The sequence below is a fragment of the Porites lutea genome, chromosome 10, assembly GCF_958299795.1.
Source record: "Porites lutea chromosome 10, jaPorLute2.1, whole genome shotgun sequence".
Lineage (NCBI taxonomy): Eukaryota > Metazoa > Cnidaria > Anthozoa > Scleractinia > Poritidae > Porites > Porites lutea.
Window position 1 is genome coordinate 17305312 of NC_133210.1, and position 25769 is coordinate 17331080.

Consider the following 25769-nt stretch of genomic DNA (forward strand, 5'->3'; position numbering starts at 1 on the left):
CTGGTCCGACCGGGAAAAGTGGTCCACCTCAAAAGGTGGACCCGTTTTTTCGAAACTTTTCCGGTTGGACCGAACCGATCCATTGAGTTTTGGACCAAAATTTCCGGAAATTTTTGTTGAATGGATCGCGCCCTAACAGTCCTAATATCATAGGTGACGAATTACTCCTTAATTTTGGCGCGAAATTTCAGCGTTAATTTGTAATTTCACATGTGAAATTACAAAATTGCCATGGCAACCCTTCCGTACGTCTCAGTGTCAAGATGGCGACGAAGTGAATGAAAATGTCACGCCGGGGGGGGGAGGGGGGTACTCCCATACATTACCTATACGGGTATGTGCCGCCCAACGGGGTCGTGATTTTGAAGCTCCTGATTTAGAACGGGGTATCCATTTCAGAGGCGTTTTCTAGAACGGGGTATGAAAAATTGTGGATCACAGCTTTATCTTCTGCTTAAAATTGTTGCTGATTATGAAGAAGCATTTATTTGATGTATTAGTCGAACAAATAAAGAAATATTTATTAGCTAGCTATTTCAATTTACAAGCTTTCTAGAACGGAATATAAAAAATTGGCCCATTTCTAGAAAAGCGTTTCAGTTTTAGGGCGAATTCTAGAACGGGGTATAAAAAATTGAACGGGGTATCAATATTAGGGGAATTTTTTTTTTAGAAAGGGGTGTCAATTTGGAGTCCCGGGCGGCACATACCCACCCAAAAAATACCCAAGTGCCCCCCCCCCCCCCCTTTCGGGATGTCAGGGCACAAAAAGTCGCTTTAGAAAACCTGAACACACAAGAGAATATCAAGAAGGATTCTAACAGGTATTTTGCCGAAAAAGTCTGAAAAATTCTGAACTTTATAAGCCAAATTTAAGGTCTAAACATTTGAGAGAGTGGAGTTCTCGATCGATACGATCTAGGATAAACATGTCAAACACGTAATTCGTCACCCATAATATTAATAGGTAATCAAATGGTATACTCGTGAAATTAGGGAATAATTTCACTTGCGTTTTGTCCAAATCCTAATAATTTCCCTCGCCTGAAGGCTCGGGAAATTATTAGGATTTGGACAAAACGGGCGTGAAATTATTCCCTAATTTCACTCGTCACCATTTGATTACGTATTGTTCATTGGTGACGAATTACGTTAGCAATCTTCGATTTTTGACATGAAAGTACTTAACAGATTGCTTTCGGATATCTTAAAAAGAGAAGATGACTATATTGAGACGCCCTTAATAGTTGAAAAAGTTCGATTAATAGTTTAGTGATTTCTGTATTAAAGTATTTGTTTGTTTGCTTGTTCAGACTTAATGTAATTAAAATAAAACTGTGATAGAATATTATTTATTGTAACTTAAAATTGTAGTTTTTCCTTCCTTTTCCTTTCAATTTATTTTTCTTTTAACTGGTCCGCCTAGATTAGCAATTGCTATTTTGCGGGCCAGTCTATTGTAACCAATAGTCTTATGAAATAAAGTTGAAGTCCTTCTTGAAGTTCTTGAAATTAAGCTGAAATACCACTGCTCTAAGCCAATCAAATTGCAGAAATTTCTCATGTAGTAGTATAACACATGCTAATTTTATACTGACCAGTTTGATGCTCCTTACATGATATATTTGAAGAACCGCTGACAAATTTCCGTCTCGTTTCGCGCCTTGTGATCGCGATCGATCGCGATGTTTTGGAAAGCAAAACCCTCGTTTTCCCTCATCAAAAAATATGGAACTGGCATGGATTCAGAACGCTAGCTGATGTAAGATATTTTATTTGAAAATGAACAAAAATATTTCTCGAGGCTTAAACATGCTGACACAGTTGCGCTCATACGAGGCCCCAAAATGGGCTTCTTCACTGAAAGATATTCCACAGTTCTTTGTTCAAGTGAGTAATTTTGATATAACTTGTTAAAGTTTCGCTTTGACGTCCCTTATTTTTACCTTGTCCACCACTCGCAAAATCTGAATTTAGTTCCAACCTAGGGTTGATTTCCACTGTCGCGTAATTTTCACGAGCAAATAAAATAGAGGCAAGCATGAAAGGTCGCTCTTAAGCGTAACAGTTGAACCTCGCTCAACTTCTCGTTTAAGTTCAGCAATTTTTGTCTTGCCTCTATTTTATTTACGTGATTAAAATTTACCTGCGTTATGTATCAGTCAATACCAGCTGCGCCCAGCCCCCCCTCCCCCCGGGCATTAGCATTTTTTTGCGTTATGTATGGTCAAATCGAAGCTTCAACATCCTCCCCCCGGGCAACCCCCCGGGCATTTGACTTTTTTGAAAATAATTATTCAAATCCCCCCTACCCGGGCCAAAATGCCGTTCAAATGCCCCACACTAGGGTCCATTCAGGTGATCAAATGCCCCCACCCCGGGAACATTTCACAGACACAAAGATGACAGAAGGATGGCGGAAACGCTTTCAGTTGTCGAACAAAATCTTTATATTATAAATATAACAAAAACTGCGAAGCACTGTTAGCGTATTTACTACAAACAAAAGTCTCGTGCAAAGTGGCGGAAATCGCTGCTACAAGGTCACTGGAAGCTCAGCTTTTCTTCGTCATGCAACATACAATTACAAAGCGTTCTATCAAAAAAGATCCCACCTATTGAGATTTAATACTACATCATGACCATTTCACTGACATGCATCATCGCTCACCGTATTAATTAACATGCGTGCAGTAGGTCGACGCTAGGATTCTAATTAAGACTTCACGTCGTGACAACATGCACCAGTTTATGGTTTTAGTATTGATATAAAAAATATATAAAAAAAAAACAGGCCTTTACAACCCCCTAGCCTTGACAGAATCTGCTTTTTTTTCAGTAACATTCGCTATGTAGTTATATTCTGATAGGAAACCGCTCAGGAATAACCCCGGGGTTGGCAAATGCCCGGCCTCCGGGCGCAGTTGGAATTGACTGATGCATTAACGTGGTCAGCCAAAAACGCGTCAGTGGAAATCAACCTTTAGTCCCTATGATGTTTTGCTTCCTCACTTACCGTTAAGCTTTATCAGTTAACTTATTTAAAAATACATTGTTTTTTTAAGTACTGAATATTTGTACGCTGTCCCACACCTCCTTCCCTAGCTGCATTTGATTCATTCAATAGGCCACTTGCACAAAGAGGTCACCTGACCAATGCTTCTTTTAAACAATAAGTTGGAATCTTGCTGATGCCAAAAGTTGACATAGCACATACAAATGATCTTACACCCGAAATTTGAGAGGAAATGCATTTAAGGGAGATATTTTATTGCACTTTGCTTTTTTAACAAAGTAGTATGATTTGTATTGGCCGCCATGTTGGAGGGCATACTCTTGCCCTCCAACATGGCGGGCAAAACTACTTTTTGCGTATATTTTGTTAAGCGTTTGATAGTTACGCTCAGATGTGCTGTAAATGTTACCACATCATCTTTTCAAACTTTTTCTTGAAGTTTAAGAGCACAATTTGTGTTCAGAAAGAGGAAATTCATAAAAAAATCAGATTTTGGTCACCAGTTACAAACTAAGTCTTACTCATTTTAAGAAAATGGTGTGGGTCTGAAAAACTAAATCACTGTTATTTTGTTTAAGATATGACCCACTAATCATTTTGCAAAGGCAAAATCATATAACTTTTATTTTCATAAATACAATGTCACATGACCTCTTAGTGCAAATGGCCTATTCCTCAGCCTAATGCACTGACCAGCGGGCATCCCAAGGGGTTGCCCCCAAGGAACCCCTGCTATTTGCACAAAGCTGCTTGCAACCCCCCTGTTGTCCCCCGGAGGGGGCTAACTGTTGATTCAGACTCTTCAGATAAAGCCTCGGGCCACAAAGTTTAGTATTTCAAAGGACTTCCCGATTGTAGTAAAATTTTCCTTTACGTCATTTTTTTATTTAAAATGCCTCTTTTTTTTGTACAGCTATAAGGGAAAGTTAAAAAACTGAGAAAAACAACAACAACAACAACCAAATGTTTCTCATCCCTGCCAGTTTCATTTTTTGAGGCAGCCTGTAATCTGTGATGAGTTAGTCTTTATTCCCTTTTCCTTTAGAAGGTGAAAGGAGTCATCATCTGCCTGTAGTCCAAAATCTGGACTTTTGTCTGATTTGCATTCCACCAAGATACAATGATTATGCTAATAATAATGGCACCAATGAGGGGTGGTTTGGCTGCACCATGGTTAGATACTTAGTTAATTTTACAATTGGCCCAGCTGTCAAACTCAATCAAGATCCACAGTGGCACAAATCACAATTTGGTTTGTCTCAAGAAAAGTTCTACGTCTGGCCTCGGCCTTAGTGCACTTGTCTACTGCATGGGATGAAATTGAGCTTTCTTTGTAAGTCAAGGAGTGGGAAAGGACAATATTCTCTATACTTCTGTCGTTATTCTCTCTCCCAGCCATTTCTGCTAGGTGCATAACAAATCCTTAGGGTCTTTTACTAAGGAATTCTAGCTGCTATAAAATTGCAAAAGTAATCCATTAATCCCCCATCCTGGGCTGAAAATTGGCAGCAGATGTCAACAAATCCAGTGGACCATGCCCACATAAGTCCCCAGGGAGAATTAACCCCCCCTACCCTCGGGATGACCATTGATAAGTGCATAATCATTAAACTTCAGAGTCATTTTGCCAAAGGTGCTCCATCAGTATAGTAGCCTTTTCTTCTGTTACAACTACTGTATGATACTTTAGTAAAAACTGGCAACCAAAAAGTCAGTTTTGGATCAACTGCAAAGACAGCAAGAATGTCCCAACAAAGTTTTTCTTGAGAACATACCTACATACCTTGCCTCTTCGAGCTCCATTGCGCATAAGATCCCTGTCTTGAGAAATTTGACAATTATTATTATTTTTTATTTTGTCTTATTTGTGACTGAAACCATTTTTCTAAGCTCAGGATTATTCTCTGTCCCATAGCTTGCACAGCGAAACACTCCAATCCATCCATGGAATATCTCAAATCTTCCTGAGGGATTTTCTTTGAGCATCAAAAGGGATGACTTAACTGGCAGCACTTTGTCTGGAAATAAGGTGAAGTCATGCAATATACACACAGTTTAACTTACCTCACTTGTGATAAAAAGTGCTGTTAATTCTATCAAAGGGCATGTCAAATCTTAATAAGCTCTGAGGTCATGCTATAAATATATTTATTTTTCATTCAAAATATTTCTCAGTTTCTGATTGGCTAAAATAAAATGCATAATTCATCATAACTAGCTACTGTTGACCAAATTTGGAAGAATTTTGCGACCGAGGTAAGTATGTTTTAGCTTGTTTTTAAACTTGGAATTATTTTGATTGAATAATAAAGCCGTTATTGAATTTGGCTTTCACAGGATATGAAGAATTCTGCAGATCTCGTGGGGGTGTTACCCGCCAAGGCCAAACACCCTCCTTGATGTGCAGAATTCTTTATATCCTACGAAAGCCAAATTCAATAATTGCTGAATATATATATGTAAATATTATAAAATTTTCTGGGAAAAAGTAAGGAGAGAAAATATTATTATTTTGGAGGTTTTTTTGTTAGCAAATAATTCCCCTATTATGCAACTTGTTGTCATTAAGCTGAATAACCATAGAGACTCATGATGTTCTTTAGATATGACACTCTGAGGTAGAGTTTATGTACACTATTCCTACCATTTCATTTCATTCCTAACTGTCAATCCAGTATTTTTATAGATGTAAGTTGATTCTCAATTTTGATTCTCCTTTTCTCTTAGCCCTTAATTATTCGTGATCATGAATAGTTGAAGTACATTACGGTACATGGAAATTGAGAATCAACTTAAGTTAATGGTTAACCATTTTAAACTGAATAATTTTATTTTGAGCTATAACATTTACTCCCTAGTTTTATGTGTGCCATGTTATAGGTACGGAAGTTGGAGTTTCTTTTAGCTGATGCACTGAATAAGAAGTGCGACACTATTTTTACATGTGGTGGAGTGCAGTCAAATCATTGTAGAGCCACTGCAGTAGCAGCAAGACAGCTTGGCTTGGATTGTTATTTGTTTCTTAGAAGCTCTGAACAGGTTAGTTGTGCTTTATGTTTTCTTGCAATGTGCAGAATGAACACCTTTTTACATCAGTCACCTTTACTTGATGCCCTTGATGTTTGACCCCATCCTCACATTAGCTCACATATTTACTGCTATGGGAACCAGAGAAACATTCTTGGAGCAAGGGTTGAGAGCCATAACAAATTCAGTGCAATGTACGGTTTCACTTGCACAATATTCAAACCTGGGGTACATAAATAATTGTTTGGATGTACATGCATGCTCTAACTCTTGCACTATTCCACCACCCTTGTGCTGCCATTTTGAATCCTACATTAAATTTATTAAAAGGTTTTTAATTTCTTATTCCTCTACACAGTAGCCACCTAAGAACTACTGGTATACACAATAGCAATCTACTGCACTTATCAATATGTTGCCTTGTGTCGTTTTTGTTGTGTGTCACCAGGCACAAATATTCCAACACAGTCAACTAGCTGGAGCACACTTTTAGAAACCTCTGTAAAAAGGACACCTACTGTTGGTTGCTTTCCTTGCTGTTTTCAGTCATTTTCTGCAACTAGTTTCTCTAAATGTGACAGAACAACTTTCTACAAGTCCCGAAAGTTGATCCCGATTCCCACTATGTTTATCTTAGAGAGAGTTAATTGAATTTCAATTTCTGTTAACTTTTGAACTAAGTGCCCTCATGGGAGTACACTGTAGAACATTTTGTTGATTCCTGTTCATGTTGATGCAGTCTACAGATATTGGATGTAAAGGAAATCTTTTTCTAAACAAAATGGTTGGAAGCCGTATTATTGTTGTTCCAAAACTTCAATATAAATCAGGCCTTAAACAAATGATGGAGAAAATGGCAGAAAAATTGTAAGTGGCTATTATGACTTAAAAGGAGACTACAAAAACCTTTTTTATACCTGGAACATTCTTAGTGGTATACATTGTGTGATGGGACGTCTGGCAAAAGATCAGGAAACCCTACACTTGTATTGGCTACCCACAAATTGTAAACTTAAGGGTTTTTTGTCCCTCCTCATCAAAATAAATTTGATTTCTAATTTCCCTTTTTGCTTCTATTATTAAGTACACTGAAGCCAGTGAATATTTTTTCATACTATTGAATAGTAATACCTGTTTATAATTACATGTAACTGATTTTAGAATATTGCTGGCCAACTCCAAATGTCCTTAAAGGCCAAACCATATAGTAGTTTCAGGGCTGTATTAATTGTTAATTTCATTTATTTTATCAGAAAGCAACAGGGATCCTCAGCATATTTGATAGAGATAGGTGGTTCATCTTACACAGGGATGTTTGGTTACTTGACTGCATTTCAAGAGATGATACAACAGGTACAAGTTATTTGTATGGAATGGGTTATAATGTAACATGCATTTTGTATGTCAAAAGAAAATTCAGGTGAATAATTTTTTTAACCTGGGTGGGTTTATTTCCTTTCTCTCCTTACCCTACATGTAATTATTCATGAACTGGGCTTAATAGGAGGCAAAGAAAATTGAGCAAAGTAGGTTTAAAAAAACTGAATTTAGTTTTGCCTATAATACATGGCATGTATCTATTCAAAAAATGATTTCTAAGGTCCAGAAAGTGACTTTTCATCTCAATATTATTTTCAATTTCTCCCTTTATTTTTTCAAGCAAACAAAACAAAACAAAACAAATTAATGAGGTTAATTCATTTTATGTTAACTGTGAGTAGCGGTTTTTCAAAATGCTTTAAAATGCAGATGGTCATTAACTTGTCACCAGTATCGCTAAGCAATAAAAAAGTGAACATCTACACTTACCCAATATTGACTTTTCTGAAAAAAATGCCACGGAAAATGCTTACAAGAGCATTTCTGTGCCTCTAAATTTCAAAATTTTCTGGGGGAGCATGCCCCCACATCCCCCCTAGCGGCTCGCGCCTTCCGCGCTCAAAACTTGCCTCATCTTGTTCTGAAGTCTGGCCACAGCCCTGAAAGGTAATTTGAAAAGAAAATCTACATGTACGTTGTAGCACTGATCAGAATTCCCTTGACAGAAATTTTTTCCAGGAAGCATCTTAAATGTCAAACATGGTTGCCACAGGGCAGGAAATGGTCAGGGAAAAAAATTCCTCAAGGTCAGGGGAAAGTCCTGGAATTTCACTTCAAGTCAGAGAAAATTTTAGTCTTTGAAAGAAGTCAAGGAACAGTGAAGTTTAAAGTCAGAGTACATTTTGTACATTTTATGGACATGAATCATGTTATATTGTTCATGAAATTGAAAAACAAGCTGATGTTGGGTTTTCAAGAAAATCGATCCTTTTTGCACTTTATGTTACGAAACTATCAATTCATGTACACTGCATGTGTCTTGCTGAAAGCATAAATTAATATTAAAATGGCTGCAGGGGATCAGGCTGTGAGAGATGCTTTGAGTACTTTATCAGGACTGATTTGTGCCATTGTTAATTCAATAGGTCAAGGAAATTTTACATTTGGGAAAACGTCAAGGAAAATCGGGAATTTCAGAAACCTCTGGCTGTAGCAACCCTGTCAAATTTCCTCTCTGGTCAACTTTGTTGCTTTGTATGGCATTCAGTTCGTAGTGACTTGAGATGAATTTAAGAGCACATTTTAAGGATTAATCGCAATTCAGATGGAGCTTTGAGGTGAAAAAATAAAATTATCATCTCAGAGCAGAACGATTTACTGTACACCAGTCTATTTAGCAAACATGGGTGTTTATAGTGAGTGCTAAATGTAAAAGGTACAACTGTAACTTCATTTAAAAGACATCCAAATTATTAAGAAGGTGCTATTGAGGCCAGTACCATATAATAGGCATCTACTTAATAGTACATGTCAAGTGTGCACTGTTCTTTTAAGGGAGTATAATTGAATTAAGGGTTGATCAATCCAGCTCCATACATGTGTATTTTTTAGATTATTTTTATTTTTATTTTTATTTTGTTAAGTAGTTGTAATTTGTGAGATCTTAGTAGTTTTCACTTACAGTTTGTATTGTTTGTATGTCTTTCATATTTTATTCAGAATGTGTTGGAAGATTATGATGATATTGTGGTTACTATTGGCAGCGGAGGAACAGCATCAGGAATTGCTATTGGCAATTACTTGACTGGCTCAAAACTCAAGTAAGGCTCCAGTTTGCATTTAAATAATAGTTATTTTTTAATCAACCATGCATTTGCTTGGTTAAATGAGATATTTGTACTTTGCTCAAAATGTGGTCAGTTTTCTATGGATTAATTATGACTACAAATAATTGCCAATTTTCCGTATTGTTTTTTTTTTCTGTTTTCGAAAATTTATCATAAGGGTTGATATAGAGCCTTCAAAGGCAAAATTACTCCATTTTTCTGACGTGTTTTCACTAATAGAGGTAGTGTTCCTGGCTAAGCAAAGTAATATACCGTAAATTGAAAAAGGTACAAAATGAAAATGGAGTATATATAGAAAAATAATTGAAGCAAAGTAAATTAATGTTTTAATTTTAAGGCGATAATAGTGGACTACTTGGTAAACAATAAACAACAACAAACAAACAAAAAAATCACTGGCCTTGAAAGGCAGTAGTTAAGGCACTCTCCAGTCAGTCAAAAAGAAATAAAGGAGGAAAAACAAAGCAAAGCAAACTGTCCCCATTGCAATTCAAAGCCTATGTTTGCTTTTGTTTCTGTTTTTCTTCAGTTCTTTTGATGGGAAAAGTGAAATTTTGTATCTTTATGGCTGAGCTAGTAAGATTTGAAAAAAAGTTGTGGATGTTGTGCAAAGGGTAATTAAAGAGATCTACTGCTTCTTAAGGAATTATTCATGAGTTTACAGTTGACAGTTTTGATCGGCCGAACTTCCAGTGGACGGGAGGCTCCCCTCAAAGGGGGCACCATTTTTTAGGCTTCAGTAGGGGCATAGCCAGCCCACAGACCTGTAGTCCCAGGCCTACAAATTTTGATCACTCTACCGCGTGTAATTAACTATGCGTTGTTGGGGTGAGCTAAAAAGCTTTCGAGCTCAAAGTGTTGGTGAGGTCAGTGCGTACTAGTCATGCGTGCATCTTTCAGGATATGAGGAAATGACAGTCAGCCAGGCCTACAACAAGTCCAAAAGCTGGCTACACCCCTGTTTTGGTACAGTGTATATGAAAAGGTAGGAATTTCAAGTATACGAAAGAGTAAGGAAATCGGTGATTTCAGTCTCATTGTAACTAAGGACCAAAAGGGCTGACATATGCCTTATTTTTATGGCTGTGAAATAGTTGACAAAATGTTCTGGCTTAGTGGTTTATTCGTATGAAAAGACAGTGAATTTACAGCAGCTAAAAGGGTTGCAAAATTATAATTTAGGTGTGTGAAAGGGGTACCATTTGTCAATAGAAGGTATACGAAAGGGGGACCTTTTCTGTAAAAAATGGTTTATATGTAAATGGGTAAGAAATTGGACCTTCAGGCAAAGCCTCTCCATATATAACTTTGTAAAAAAAAATTAAAGCTGAGAAAAATTTTGCCTCTTTTCAACTTTGTAGATGCCATGCAGTCAATGTGTCTGACAATGCAGCTTACTTTTACAATAAAATCAATGAAGACCTTAGGAGTGGGGGAATTGATGTCAAAGCAGAAGATATTATAGATATTATTGATGGATACAAAGGGGGAGGATATGGTGTGTCAACTGAACATGAACTAGGTGGGTAGGACTGGGGGAATTTATGTCAAAGCAGAAGATATTTTAGATATTATTGGCGGCTACAAAGGGGGAGATTATGGTGTGTCAACTCAACATGAACTAGGTGCACGCTTGTTAGGGCTGGCTAAATTGTTTTTCAAGGCGATATTATTGACGGGTGAAAAAGGAGTGTGAGTAGGTGCATTCAACTGCTCACGGGATTGGTTGGGAAAACAATGAATAAACAAAGTTAAGAATAGACCTTAGCCCCGAAACAAAAGAGCTGTGACATATCGAGGTACGACGAAATTTAATGTTCAATCGATATGAGGCAGGTGGGTAGTCTGGTGGTCAAACAGAAGAAGTGTTTGAAAGAGGAATCCATTTGTGCACACTGTTAAAGTTGCTTGGTATAACATTATAAAATAATGCACATTAGACTGTACCTGCAACTCCCAAAGCATCCCCCACTATCCCCGACTCTTCTCATAGGTTTGCCACTGAGTTTAATTTGAAAACATGGGCAATCTTTCTGGCTCGTTCAATTCACGTGGCATACAAATTACAATACAACTGCTTCCAACCAAGTCTTTGGCAATATTACCCTTTGACGCCATATATTCTGTAAAATAGCAATCGACTGAGTCGTTTGGTGTGACACAACAAAAGGTGTGCATTGTATTTTGTTATCAAATTGCAGAGAATATTATTAAGATCTCAAGAACAACTGGAATATTGGTAGATCCAGTGTACAATATAAAGGCAATTAGAGGAATGTTAACAGAGATGAAGAATAATCCTGGCAGATTCAAAGGAAAAAGAGTACTTTACATCCATACAGGTGCGAGATTTCATCACTATCTTCCTCAGTCTGACTGGGCGTTTAATTTAGGCTTTCTGTCTTTGTTGAGAAGCATGTTGTAAATTCAATAATTCACACTCCCCTGTCAATCGCTACGCGAAGTACAAATAATTTGCTCGTTGTCAGTCTGTCGATAGGTATACCCCGGGAGGTAGGGAGGTATACCTAATGCTAATGTCACTAATTGAGTACTGAAAACAAAAATGCATACTGTATACTTGCTTACACTGTACATTGACCTAAGCGATATATGACGGAACCCACCAATCCGAAGAGTCCATTGGATACTAATAAGCGCTGTTTTTAGATTTCTTATCTCGCTATATTAGCTGTGTTCACAAACGTGCGCAGTCCAACATGACCATGACCATGACCTCCGTGCCATGGTTTCCTTATATTGTTTCTCACAGCGTCCAAGATTCTTCAACCGGTTAAACTCTCCTCGCCAAACACTCCGTCGACCTGATTCACCACCCTTCTGCTGTAATTGATTGAGGGTATTTTGCGCCACAAATGAATCTATAAATACCCTGAAAATCTACCACGATGGGACCCGGGCCTTACGATGTATACGACAGATATGCGCCCTGAGCGATTGGCTCTTGTTAATGATGCCTTTTTTTTATTTTTCAGGTGGGGTGTTTGGTTTGTATGATGGCAGAATGGATTCACTGATTACGCAGTCTCCAGAAGGAACAAAGCAGGTTTTTTATTGGGGAGATATCAATGATTCTTTACCGTGCTAACAATTAAAAAATAAATGACGGAATCAAAAAGTAGAAGATAAAATGCAAGAAAGAAACCGATGACCTCTTTCTCAGGACTCTTTCCTTATTGTCCCATCGTGCAAGAGATGGAGAGAGACAGACTGCTAAGAGGGACCCCAATAGCCGGGCTTTTCGAGATGCGGGATTTGCCTTATTTGAATATCGGGATTTGGGATATTAAAGCAAATGGGGCCGAGATTCGGGTGTACGTGGAAAGAAGAATTTTTACCCAGTATCAAACGAGAACCCAAGGCAGAGATTCTAGTAATTTGATTTCTCTGTCAGTGCCTACTACTAATAATTATTTCTATGATCTATCACTTTTTTATTGCTTTTTAACATAAAATTGTAAGCAATTACAATGTAACTCAGCACTTTGGTCAGTCCGCAAATTTTACCTTTCATGATATTCATTTGTAATTTGCTGTTCTTTTTTTTCTGTTCTTGTGCTTTATTGTAATGTAGTAGAAACATCTTGAAACATAGAAAAAAATAAAGAAGATCTGACTTTGAATCTTGAAGGAATCTTCAGTGTTTTAGCAAATTGATATCCACTTATCAGTTCTTGTCCTCTTTTCAGTGGCACCCAACGCCCAAATGTTTCAAAACAAGTGCCTCAAATGCAGGTTTTTCTCTTTGGATGCATGCTTGAAGCTGCCCTAATAGGTACTTATCTGTTTGGATGTCGCAGGGGAACTTGAGTGGGGAAGTTTTTGGTGCCATTTTTTGTCACCCTCGAAACTGTTAGCTAACCTGATGGGTCCGGTCGAGAGTTCGAGGACATGGAGTATAGCCTTTCTTTCATTTGACGTGACAGAATAGAAATCCTGATGGCGTATCGTTCCAAAGTTACACACCTATACCACCATAGAAACCCGAATTACATGTACTCACAAATTCTCCCATAACACCCGCCTGGAATTCCATTTCAGTGGTGATATGGCTCGACATTTGCAACTCACAAAATCACGTTAGCAGACCTGACAACTCTCACGATTCTGCCGTGAGTCTCACGAATTTTTATCTTTTCTCACGGCCTCAGGACAACACGTCATTCTGAAATGAAATGTTACCCTGATGAATAAAAACGGAAATTTCGTGGGGAATGCTGGTGCCTGTTTACCCCTTGATGGAACTTTGTCAAACACTTTAGCCATGAAGTTGGCTTATCAGGAAAAAACGACTCTTTGCTGTAAGTTTCGTCCACGTGATGACCTATTCTCTGGCGTCTTAAATTCATCGAAGAAAAAGCGGTTTCTAATTTGTTGTCAGAGGGACCACACCAAAGCACGGTTATATTGAAACAAACAAATAATTCCCCCAATGGAAAAAGGGTTCGTTTAATCCTGATCGGGAAAAAATAGAATCTCACTACTTTTTGTAGAATCTCTCGATGTTATTTCAAGAGCCTCCAGATTTTCCTTTAGCAGGGGTTGTCACTAGGCCTGCGTTAGATGCATCCCGTGATCTTAGCATAGTGTGACTTTCTACATCGCGTGTCTAAATTAACTTTGGTCACGCTACGTCGCGTATAATTGATGGCATTTCCGAACTCGTGATCTTTCTACAGTGGTACTTCCCATTCTTTTCAGAAGTACGCAGTTGCATCTGAGGAAATTAAAATGACATTGGGATCCTCGCTTTAGTTGATGTACGTAGAGAGTCGTCCATTAAGTACCTTTTCTTTGCCAACAGGCATCAGTTTGCACAGGTATTTGCCAGTTAATTGACTTCGCGTGACTATACCGTCTGTCTGATTATCTCATTGCTATCAGGAAACTTTGTACATTACCATTTTTGTTTCAGGAGAAACCTTCAAAGGAACACGAAATCTCTGGTTGTCTGACTAGCACCTTTCAGGGATGAATTGATTCTTATTTGGAATCACCTAAACGACCCTGAAGCCTAATTATTCCGATAAGCGACGAAAAGTCTTTGACGTGGAGAAGGTGGTAAGCTGAACGAGAATTTTGATGTCTTAGCATATTTGCAGGTTCTGATCATAGGATCATGGTATAGTTTCTCCCAAGTAAAGAGACTTAACAAAAAGGCTGCTAGAAGCAATCTCAAAATACTTCTTCTCAGTATATTGATCAATTGTTAGCCTTTAAACAGTTGCTGTTGGCGGGCGAATACCCGAACACATGAAGGCGTGTTGTTTATTGCTTTCCAGACAAGCGATCGATTCGTGTTCAGTAGGAGAAATTCGTTTCTTTTTTATCACTGGCCTCTTCTCTTGGTCTTTCTTGACGCTGCACGACTTTTAGTAGGTTCTGTTTACTCTTTTGAAAAAAATCATATTGATGACAATGTTTAGGTTTCTTTCTGATTTACGTCATCACTCTTTGTAAATGCAAATAGTAAGGTTAATGTTCCCGCATCGGTAACCAGAGACGCTATAGTTGTATTTCTTGTGGTTCCTAACTTTGACTATATTTCGTTGAGGGTTAATAAAACTTGAGATGTTTGTCGATTGAATTCTTTCTCATTAAACAAAGTCTTGAGAAGAACTGAGCATCAGGGAGATGAAATCGGAATTTGAAAGGAAAGTTACAATTTGCATATTAAAAGTGAAAAAGGAAGTTTGGTTTGTAATGCAATCCTTTTACGTGTCTTATTGAGAGCAACAGTTCAGATGGTCAAAAAAGCTTGCCTCCCTTTTGTCCCGTCCGACGTTTAAGTTGTCGCGAACCGAACAATTGACGTTTTCGATCAAATTGCAACGGGATTGAAATTTTCCAAAGTATGTGACATAGAGAGCTGCCATTTATTAACTGGGCTGCCTGTGGTGTAGCCCAGTTTATAAAATGAGTTCCATTTTTTTCCTCGCAGGGTTATTTGTGGCAAGTCGTAGAGAGGGTGCACCGTCCGGCTCTCCTAATCTTTACACTATTTCAGAGCAATATCTATAAGGTTAATGTAAGAGAGTACCCCCCGAGGATTTATGTCGTGAAAACGGACAACTTTGAACTCTATGATGGCTTGACATGAAGCACTTACCCCCAGGGGCCCTACTCACATATTTTAATGACGGGGGGGTCCGAAGGATTTTTTTAGGTCTGACATTTTGGCCAAAAGGGATTTTTTTGGGTCTATGAAAGACGCCGGCATTTTTTTGGGTCGCGAAAACAACACAGGGATTTTTTTGGGTATTGTATTTTTCATCAGCTCAAATCAAAAATAACATAAGCGCAATTTATAGTTTTGTTTTTGACCAAAACCAAAGTTGAAGTTGGCATGTTTTAGCTTTCCAGAAGATAAATAATAAAATTTGCTGATGCAAAAACACTGAGGGATTTTTTTGGGTATGCTAAAAAAAGTAGGGACTTTTTGGGTAGACAAATTCTGAAGTTGGGATTTTTTTGGGTATAAAATATGAACCTCTGTCGGACCCCCCCGTCATTAAAATATGTGAGTGGGGCCCCTGGGCACTTACCCATGTTAAGCGAAGGCAGCCATTAAATAAAGATGTGTTTGTGTTCTTTTTCATCGTCTCCTTCAACAGACTCTACGATGAGAACGTTTTGGGGTTTTTCTTCACCATTTGTTGAAGTTTAAACCTTTGGATGATGTTTGCCCTTCTAAAACGTGATTTCAAATCTCTCTGTGTTTGTGGCTAGAGCGTGTGTGTGTACATCCAGTGAATAAAGACGTCTATCAAGCTATCATTTCCACTTTTTATCAGTGCCAGTTTCAAAGTATAGTAGGGTGGCTCGCTTTTAAGTTTTCTCTTCTCTTTATGATGAAATTTAAATCGTTTGAAATGTGAGGGCCAATGTCTTTTTGTCTTATTACGATCCTTGCTTTTCGTGTGAAAGAAATGTCTTGGGGAATTTCCGGTTGGGTCAAATTAGTCACGCTTTATTTTGGGGGACACAGGGATTGGGGGAGGGGTGCGTGAAACTATAATATTGTATTTAAGCAATAGAAAACGTTTTCCGTGACTGCATAGTGTGATATAAACACGAGAGGGGTTGGGAGAATTGAGAGACGAAGTCGAGGGTTTGCATAACTGTCGAGAATTCTCCCAACGCCTCGAGTGTTTATATCAGGCTATGCAAACACAGGAAAAAAGGTTTCTATTGCAAGTTTCAGCCGACGAAGGAATGGGTAAATAAGGTAAACTTGTCAAGTTTTGAGCTTGAAAACTTTTTCAAATTTTTGCTTGAGTGATTAGCGCGCGAAAAGCAAAACATCTTGATGCCACAACCATGCTTACATACTCTCATGTAAACACTCCTCTCAGCCAATCAGAGCGCGCGTACTATCTTAGTTATTTTATAAAATATTATACAATATTGTTTCTTGCTTAGAATGGCTCACCTGCTTATTTTTATTCATAATGGTGGAATTTGAAAAGGTACTTAGTACCTTTTAACTATACAGCCCCGACTTAAAAATGGTACTCATTTTTCTTGTTACGAAAGTCTTCCAAAAGGGTACCGTGTTCGAATGAGTAAATGTTTTTAGAACTCTCACATGAGATGCTATGTCACGCAATGGTCAGCAACAAGCCTGGTGGCCTGAGTGTGAGCAGCCACCCTCTGCCCCAGGAAAATTGGTAGCCCAGTTAAAATCGCCTATTGGCGACTCGTTGTAATTCTAATGTGTTTTGAACAACACCTCCATGCATGATTTAGGGCCTGGTTACATGGAGGCGGGAGACCCCAGGTAGGTGAGGTAACCCGCTTGTTCATATAATCTTTCATTTTAATTTGATCACGTTTGCATGATAGGTGGGGTGAGCCGCCACATGTTACCTCACCTATCTGGGGTCCCCCGTCGCTTACTTGAAGACAATAACGCTGCTGACTATAATTTCATTCATTTTTTGTTTACGTCATTTTCAAACACCATGAACAGTTAATTCTCTCTTTACTGGGCTAAGGTTTTTACATAAATTATGAATTCTTTAGAATGTTGCGGATCTACTTATACTTGTTATCACTGTTAAGTAATTACTCATTCCTTAAACTTGCACAAAATCGGCGAATTTATCAGTTTGCGCTCGCCGCTCGCCTTTCCTCGTATTACTGATAGAATTAATGGAGGTTGACTTGGTCTGAAGTTTACTCTTTCTTAGCTCCAATCCTGGACAAACGTCCTTGGAATAGTGATGCACTATTCATAATTTTCTGACATTTCTTGGTGCGCTAATAAAAACGCACAACCTCTGAAAATATCTCAAGTTCTCTCCCCCGCTCTATACTGTTGAAGCATGGGAAAATTCTGGATACACGCGCCTTACCTCGTTTGTGGGGTGGCGGGGGAAGGGGTTGGGCATGTGTGATTTAAAGAAAGTCCCAGGTATGCAAATGTATCCCAGGACGTTTGTACACGATTCTAGCTTGTTGACCAATGTTAAGCTACCATCACAAGAGTGTAGAAATATTCTGTATTTTACCAACTTAATCTGCATCATAATTTTGTGATCAACATATTCAGCAGTTGTACTCTTCTTCCATGACCAAAATGAACTATGAATTTCAATACAAGGGTTAATACTTTAGGGAAAAAAATTGGCATCGGTAACCTAATACTGAGAAACTTTTAACTTCACCAGAAAATGTTTAGGGTTTCTTGATAACAACAAACCCGTGATTCGTTTTTTATGTCCATGCAAACAACATTTACTTCCATTTGGAGAATGGTTTTTAATCTTATTGTCCTAAGAGGTCTAAGAGAGGACTGATGTTGAGTGACTGGTCAGACAGCCGAGCAGAAGGTGCAACAGTTCGCTAACGAAAGGGGCCCAGCAGTGATACTGTGGAAGTCAGGCGTAAGTGATATGAAGAACAAATATTCTATTCAGAACTCGTTGGCACTCCTGCGTAACTCACGTTGAGTGATCATTCTTATTTTTTCAATCTGTAGATAACAATTAGTGTTGTCACAACTCATGTAAAACCCTTGTTTTAAAGAGCAAATTCCAACTCAAGGCACCAGTGAAAAATTGAGCATATAATATTGGTGAAAATTTGGTTCCTTTCTTATTATAGGGATCTAAATTATGTTTTGCAGGTTTTACTCTGATGGCTTCTGCTCCAACATTAGCTTCATCCAGCAAGGGGACCACTAATTACGCAAGGTTATGTCGCCTTTTAGTAGATGGAGGCACCAAGGCCTTGAGATACACTTTTGACAAATTCCACTCCCCAGCAAACCTGTCTACTGTATTGAAAGCAAACCATTCAACTCTGCAATCCCTTAAAAACAAGAAAATCATCAATGCCACACAGTGGGGTAAACTGTATCCCTCTACTGCATTGTCTGTAACATCAGAAGACTTTGACATCACGCTACTGATTGTGCTACTTAGGAACATCTGTCCTCTGGTGGCTCCGGCCACAGGCTGGGACGGTCTTCCACCTGCTTCAGACACGGGTATTGAGGCTAACCTGGCCAGAGTGAAGTACTATAGGAACTCGGTCTATGGGCATGTCATGCAGGCGTCTGTGGACGATCCAACATTTAATTCTCTGTGGCAGGACATAAGTGCCGCACTGATTGCGCTGGGTGTAGATGCAGCCGCTATCAAAAAACTAAAGACTGAGACTATGGATCCAGACACGAAGAAGCATTACCAGGAGCTGTTAAAGGAATGGAAGAAAGACGAAGACAACATCAAAGACCAGCTAGATAAAATGGAGGGTATAGATGAATATTGTTCAGTGCCTTTGAGAAATAATAACCTTTTCTGACCTTAATAGGGTGTAGTTAGGGTTCAACCGACAGTTTTGAATTGCCCAAAATTCACTTCTGCTTCCAAAGATCGCGAACACATTTGAAAAGGAATAAACTGACATCCACAGAAGCACTGCGAGTTGTAGTGGTGCGAATACACTTTGACGTACGAAAAGCAATAATAATTGGTTATTCATAAATAAACACAATGTGTTAGAAAAAGAGTGGCAAGCGAATGGAAGACAAGTTAGTTATTATCTCAGTTGACGAGTTCGACACTGATGGGTAACTTAATTTTTTTTTCTCCTGGTAAAATCATAGGTAATCTTGAGCGCATGAAAAGTGAAATGGGAAAGATGAGTGAGACGCTGAAGGCTATGAAAAATTCTGCGACAGAGTGTGGAGGTCAGTTTCAAAAAAGGAAACCATGCAAGATTTATGAATTCTTTGAGTCAAGCTAACTTTTAATTATGTTTTAAACAAACTGAATATCAAATTTTTAAGACCTTGTAAGGTAGGGGTGATAAACAAAACTATGGTATTTCTCTTAATACAAATCATAAAACACATGATAAGAAAATAGACCAGGAACGCGATCAGGAGCGCCGAGGGATCAGTTCGCGATGTTTAATTCCAAATTCCGTAACTTGGGCACCTTTTCTTTTAATTACTATATGTATTGCTATATTGCTATGAAATTTATTCCAATCAGCTTTTATTGATCACGTGTATGGAGAAGACTGTCACTTACAAGGTTAAATTATTCTTTGAATAAACATAACTTTATCTTATCGTCTATAAAGGGTGTGTGATGAAAGTTTAATTTTGCTTTGTGTATTCCTCTCACTAACAGATGGAACAAGAGAAGATTTAAAGGAGATAAAAAGCGGGATAGAAAACATCAATGAGACACTGCAGTTCTTAAAGGTCTCTCCGACCAAAGAGGAAGGTCAGTTTCCCCAAACTGCAGCCATAAAAGAATCCCTCTTAGATGGCTCTTTAAAGCCATTATTGCTGATCGATCAGTAGTTATTTTTTTTACAAATGTCTCTTGGGTCCCACAAGAACAGCTTCATATCCACAAGAGGGACCAAAGTGCTGCAACTTATATTTGTCTTCAATAATTCTCTCAGTGAGTAGGATGAGGGATGACATAAACGCTATTTTCCGGTAGGATGGTGGCGTTGGAACCGCCTACTAGCATGGGGGCCATCTTGGTCTCAATACCGAGTGGTCGCCCACCTTTTTTTGTAATTTTCAGCCAGTGTTTTTATATTTCAACAGTTTTTTATTTCCATCATGTCCCTTGTGGGATCTGTACTAGCCCCAGATTAAAAAAATAGATGCCGACCTTTCAAACTCCACAACCACATGGGACTGTGAGTCCTCAAATACCCTTACCTTTTTTAACGGACAATAAGTTCACAAAGCAGTGGTCCATTTGCCCTGCTTCTCGTAAATTACAGTGGCCTGCTAACAGACTGCTCTTAAATAACAAAGAGGGCCTTTACCATCTTCCATTTAGTTATTGAAGGTTCCCCCTGCCGCTAGTCTGAAATGTTTGTCGCTTGCTTTTAAGGCGGTGCACATGGCTAGGATAGTTAATAAACAAATGGCCTTCTCCTAGCATAGTTATATTGGTAGTTCTATTCATTTGCCTTGCGGACTTGGAAAGTAGCAAACCAAGCTGTTTTAGACAACTATTTAAAACAAAGTTGGTTCTCATTTGTTCTCAACAGCTCGTATGGTGGCCGAGCATATCGAAATCATTCGCCAGAAGTACAAACGTCATGAGGGATGGCTCGCGCCTTTTTCTTGGTGCGAAGACTTTCACTTTCAACTCAACGATATTTATACACGCCTTCGTATGGTCAGCAGAGAGAAAAAGGCGAGAGCAACAGCGGAGCAAAGAGTTGTTGAAACGAATGAAATCTTCAAACCCCACGAAGAATGCAAACAACCTAGAAAAGTATTGATTGAAGGAAACCCAGGAATGGGAAAGACGACATACTGTAATAAGGTTGCTTACGACTGGGCTATAAACATAAAAAACGAAGGAGATTGCTTCCCGGAATTTGAAATGGTACTCTTGCTGAAATGCCGTGATGTCGAGATCGAGTCCGATCTTTGGGGAGCCATTGACGATCAGCTTTTGCCAGGTGAAATTAATCAAAAGGAAAAAGAGAAATTCTTCGAATTCATTCGGCAAAATCAATCAAAGGTTCTACTGGTACTTGACGGATTGGACGAGTTACCTTCAAGCAAACAGCGGGAGTTTACTGACATCATACAAGGCAAAATGCTTCCTCTATGTCACCTTGTGGTTACAGCGCGACACGAGGCTGGAATACCCGTAAGAAAAGTTTGTGACACCCTTCTAGAGATAGAAGGTTTCACTCATCAAGATATCAAAGAATTTATTCACAAATATTTTGTCGCCAAGGAAGATTTGGCCGAAAGGCTATTGGAAAAAATACATAATGAGGAAATACTCAGAGATATGGCGGCAACCCCTTTAAACACTGCACTTCTTTGCCTTCTTTGTGAAGAATTTCAAGGTATTTTTCCTGAAAGCAGAACTCAATTGTACTTGGAAATACCACATTGTGTTCTTATTAGATACAGGAAAAAGAAAGGTCTTCCGGTCGAAAATGAGGATCTGATTGAAATCTACAAAGATCAGTTGAAACTCCTTGGCTCGTTAGCGTTAAACGGCCTGTATGAAGACAACATGTACTTTGGGGACAAAAGGCTTTCAAGTGAAAATGCCGACTTACCTGAATTTGGCTTTCTGTCAGCTCAACCTGGAAGCAGCAAACGAAGGCCGTGTCTGTGCTACGGCTTTACGCATAAGAGTTTTCAAGAATTCTTCGCAGGATATCATCTTTGTTGCCAGCTTGTTAGCGAACAACTCAGTCCCTTAGTATTAGTCAGTGACACAAGATATTTCCGAGAGTTGAGAGAGGTATTAAAATTTACCTGTGGTCTGCTAGCAGGAAGATCTGAAGAGAGTGCAATATCCTTTATCCTCTGCATAGCGGAAGGGATAAACGAAGAAGATGTGAGAGAAGGTTTACCTGTCGCACTGGAGTGCATAAAAGAATGCAAAATTGAAAACAGTTATTTTCATATAGAACTGGCACGTTACTTTGGCGCATGTCTAGAAATTCGAGAGGCTGATCTTGACGAGGATCGTATTGAAGGGCAAGGTATAGGTGATGCTACTGCTGCTGTGCTTGCTACTGCGCTTGAAACAAACACAACTCTGACAAATTTGAATTTGTCTGGAAATAACCTTGGTCCTTCAGGTGCTGAGTCACTTGCTACAGCGCTTAAAACAAACACAAGTTTATCAAATTTGAATTTTTCTGGCAATAACCTTGGTCCTGCCGGTGCTGAGTCACTTGCTACAGCACTTAAAACGAACACAATTCTGACAAATTTGGATTTTTCTGGCAACAACGTTGGTCCTGCTGGTGCTGAGTCACTTGCTAGAGCGCTTAAAACAAACACAACTCTGACCAATTTGAATATGTCTGTCAATAACCTTGGTCCTGAAGGTGCAGAGTCACTTGCTACAGTGCTTAAAACGAACACAACTCTGACAAATTTGGATTTGTCTGGCAATAACCTTGGTCCTGCTGACGCCGAGTCACTTGCTACAGCGCTTCAAAAAAACAAAACTCTGACAAATTTGAATTTGTCTGTCAATAACCTTGGTCCTGCTGGTGCTGAGTCACTTGCTAAAGCGCTTAAAACAAACACAACTCTGACAAATTTGGATTTGATGCGTAATAACCTTGTTTCTGCCGGTGCTGAGTCACTTGCTACAGCGCTTGAAACAAACACATCGCTGACACATTTGGGTTTGGCTGACAATAACCTTGGTCCTGCCGATGCTGCGTCACTTACTACAGCGCTTAAAACAAACACAACTCTGACAAATTTGGATTTTTCTGTCAATAACCTTGGTCCTGCTGATGCTGAGTCACTTGCTAAAGCGCTTAAAACAAACCGAAACTCTGACAAGTTTGGGTTTTGCTGTCAATAACCTTGGTCCTACTGGTGCTGAGGCAGTTGTTGAAGCGCTTAAAACAAACACAACTCTGACAATTTTGGGTTTGATGCGTAATAAGCTTGGTCATGCTGTTGCGGAGTCACTGGCTACAGCGCTTAATACAAACACAACTCTGACAAATTTGGCTTTGATGCGTAATAACCTTGGTCGTGGAGGTGCTGAGTCACTTGCTACAGCGCTTGAAACCAACACGACTCTTACATATTTGTTTTTGTTGAAAAATAACCATGGTTCTGCTGGTGATGACTCCTTTGCTAAACCCCTTGAAACCAACACAACTCTGACATATTTGTGTTTGTTGAAAAATAACTATGGTTCTGCTGGTGCTGACTCCCTTATTAAAGCGCTTGAAACAAACACAACTCTGAAAACCTAATGTTTGCGGCTTGGTAATGAAATCAGTGAATCTGTTCAGAAAAAACAAATTACGATGCACACGGTAACCGTATCCCATATTGAAAGTTTGAAATCGTGCGGTTTTCTCTTTTTCTACTTTATTTCTCTGCTTTTTTGGAGAGAACCAGAAAATGCAAGTTAAAAAAGGCAAAGAAAAATATTAAAGGTTCTCAGTTTTTTATCAAGTCATTTACAGTGAAAGAACGAGATGAGTTTTACAAATAGCACGCAAGCGATGGATCTGGTTTCCTTGTCAAAGCCTGGCAACAAGTTAGTTCATGTAATGATAAAAAAATCAGTAAATAAACAAAGGAATTAGCATGGAGAATCTGCACGGGTATGATTGTATATTAATTATCAGCCAGACTTTCGACGATATCTCAGCCATTTGTTAACTTTTTGTACCTTAGAACTCCGCTATGAGTTAAGAAAGTCATTAATTTCTCAGCTGACGGTTGAAATGTTGGCCAATTTTCAGCTCTTATCCAGATCCTCTATGTAAGTAGCAGCTAGCTACATTGTACAAAGACTTGCACTTTCATAATAATGTTCATTGTTATGGTTTAAGGTTTGTTAGCATGCAGTTGTGCAAATTGTACATTCTGAGGCTATTGAAACTTTTTTTTATCGAATCTGTTTGTCATTACTTCACTGGACAAGTTTAATAATAATAATAATAATAATAATAATAATAATAATAATATAATAGTATTTAATAATATTTATTAATTTTTAATGTGCAAATATCAATCCAGGAAAATAAATTTTCATCTGCGCATAAAGTTTGTGTCAAATTCCCGTCGTAACGGGTCATTGAAGCTGAAATTTGGGTAAATAAAAGTACAGCATTGTGAAGCATTAGTAAGAATCAAAGTGGCTGTTCGCCACAAAACTAGGAAAAAATTAAATTAAATTATGTTGTTAGTAAAGTCTTCAGATATGTCATTGGTTCTTATTCTTGGTTTTCACATGACGTCACCAAAATTCAAACTAAGAAACTATGTTTCTACTTTCATGTGATATTAGAGCACCTTAAAATCTTTATACAAACAAATTTTCCGTTCAGAAGGGTTCATTGTTTTGCGATACAGGACGCTTGAATTTCCAGGCTTTTGCGTGACGCGGCATTTAACTGGCGGCCGGAAAATCTCTTATGTGGGTTAAAAACATTACGGATTTTTGGAGATTTTGCTATCTAAGCATTCCTTGTCTTGAAATAAATATTGCTTTAAGGTAATTCCCTTATTTTGCAGTGCGCACCCTCTACTGCGCATAACATTGCGACATTCAAGATGGCGGCGGTTCCTCCCACCAGCGCGAAAAGAACAAACAAGGGCCGCTTTTGCAGACATTTTACGCCCGCGAAGTATTTGGCACGCGGTTTCAAATTATCAAGATGGCGGCATAAAGAAAGCAGTACGTAGAAAAAACAAGGACTGAAATGACACACTATCAAAGGATCTGAATCAATTTAATTTCTTTTTTGAGGTAGTCAATACAAGGGAGAATGAAAAAGGGGAAACTAGAGTCCGGGCTCCTGTTCGAATGACGATTTTAGAGAGAAGAAACAACTTCGTTTCATGCGTGACTTGGCAGAGTAAAAATAATTTTCAAAAATCAGGGCCCACAGTACACTTAGCCAGCGATATTCTGTATAATATATAGATTTAGCCAGGGCTAAAAGCGGGGCTCCCATTAATAAAGTTATAATTTAAATGAAACAATAACTTAACTTGTATTCGAATTCCACAATTCAGTTAACTTTAGAGCACATTTATGTGACTTTTGAGGGAAAGGCTACCTGATTTTAGAGAAAAATAATTTGCAAACAGCCCAAGAGTGAACCAAATCTTACATCGAGTTGATAGCCTCATATGTACACCCAAAAACTGGTAATCATCGTCGATCACATTTAAGAGCCATAATGGCTCTTGATCACCGTAGATTAATTAGTGGAAAAAAAAATCAGGCCAACCTTTTGGCGTTCGACAAGTTTACTTTGCAAAATCTTGTCAACAAATCTGGGTGCGTGTAAACCAACCTTTTATACCATTTATACATCACATCTGAGGTAAAACAGTAGTATGAGGCACTGTTTTTATCATACCGGCAGACCTCGGACAGAAAGCAGTATTTCACAATACAAATTGCACTCATTCAATATTCATAAACTGTTAAAAAAATTTCCAAAATCACCTATACGGCCATCCGGTTCTCCCTTTCGTAGTGCGAGCTGTGGCGAGTGTTTGAATGAACATTAACAGAGTTACG

The 25769-nt window shown here is 38.6% G+C and overlaps 2 protein-coding genes across 2 annotated transcripts; both read left to right on the forward strand.

Moving 5' to 3' along the window:
- Nucleotides 1-1706: 1706 nt before the first annotated feature.
- LOC140950918 (uncharacterized) lies at nucleotides 1707-12821 on the forward strand. Its single transcript, XM_073400133.1, has 9 exons — nucleotides 1707-1890; nucleotides 4932-5045; nucleotides 5897-6055; nucleotides 6783-6910; nucleotides 7297-7396; nucleotides 9083-9183; nucleotides 10572-10732; nucleotides 11412-11552; nucleotides 12207-12821. The coding sequence occupies exons 1-9, from the start codon at nucleotides 1783-1785 to the stop codon at nucleotides 12317-12319; spliced, it is 1125 nt and encodes a 374-aa protein (XP_073256234.1). The 5' UTR covers nucleotides 1707-1782; the 3' UTR covers nucleotides 12320-12821.
- Nucleotides 12822-13401: 580 nt separating this feature from the next.
- On the forward strand, nucleotides 13402-24242 carry LOC140950411 (uncharacterized). The gene is made up of 6 exons (XM_073399633.1): nucleotides 13402-14051; nucleotides 14147-14293; nucleotides 18364-18991; nucleotides 19346-19429; nucleotides 19878-19973; nucleotides 20764-24242. The coding sequence occupies exons 3-6, from the start codon at nucleotides 18373-18375 to the stop codon at nucleotides 23073-23075; spliced, it is 3111 nt and encodes a 1036-aa protein (XP_073255734.1). The 5' UTR covers nucleotides 13402-14051; nucleotides 14147-14293; nucleotides 18364-18372; the 3' UTR covers nucleotides 23076-24242.
- Nucleotides 24243-25769: the final 1527 nt, after the last annotated feature.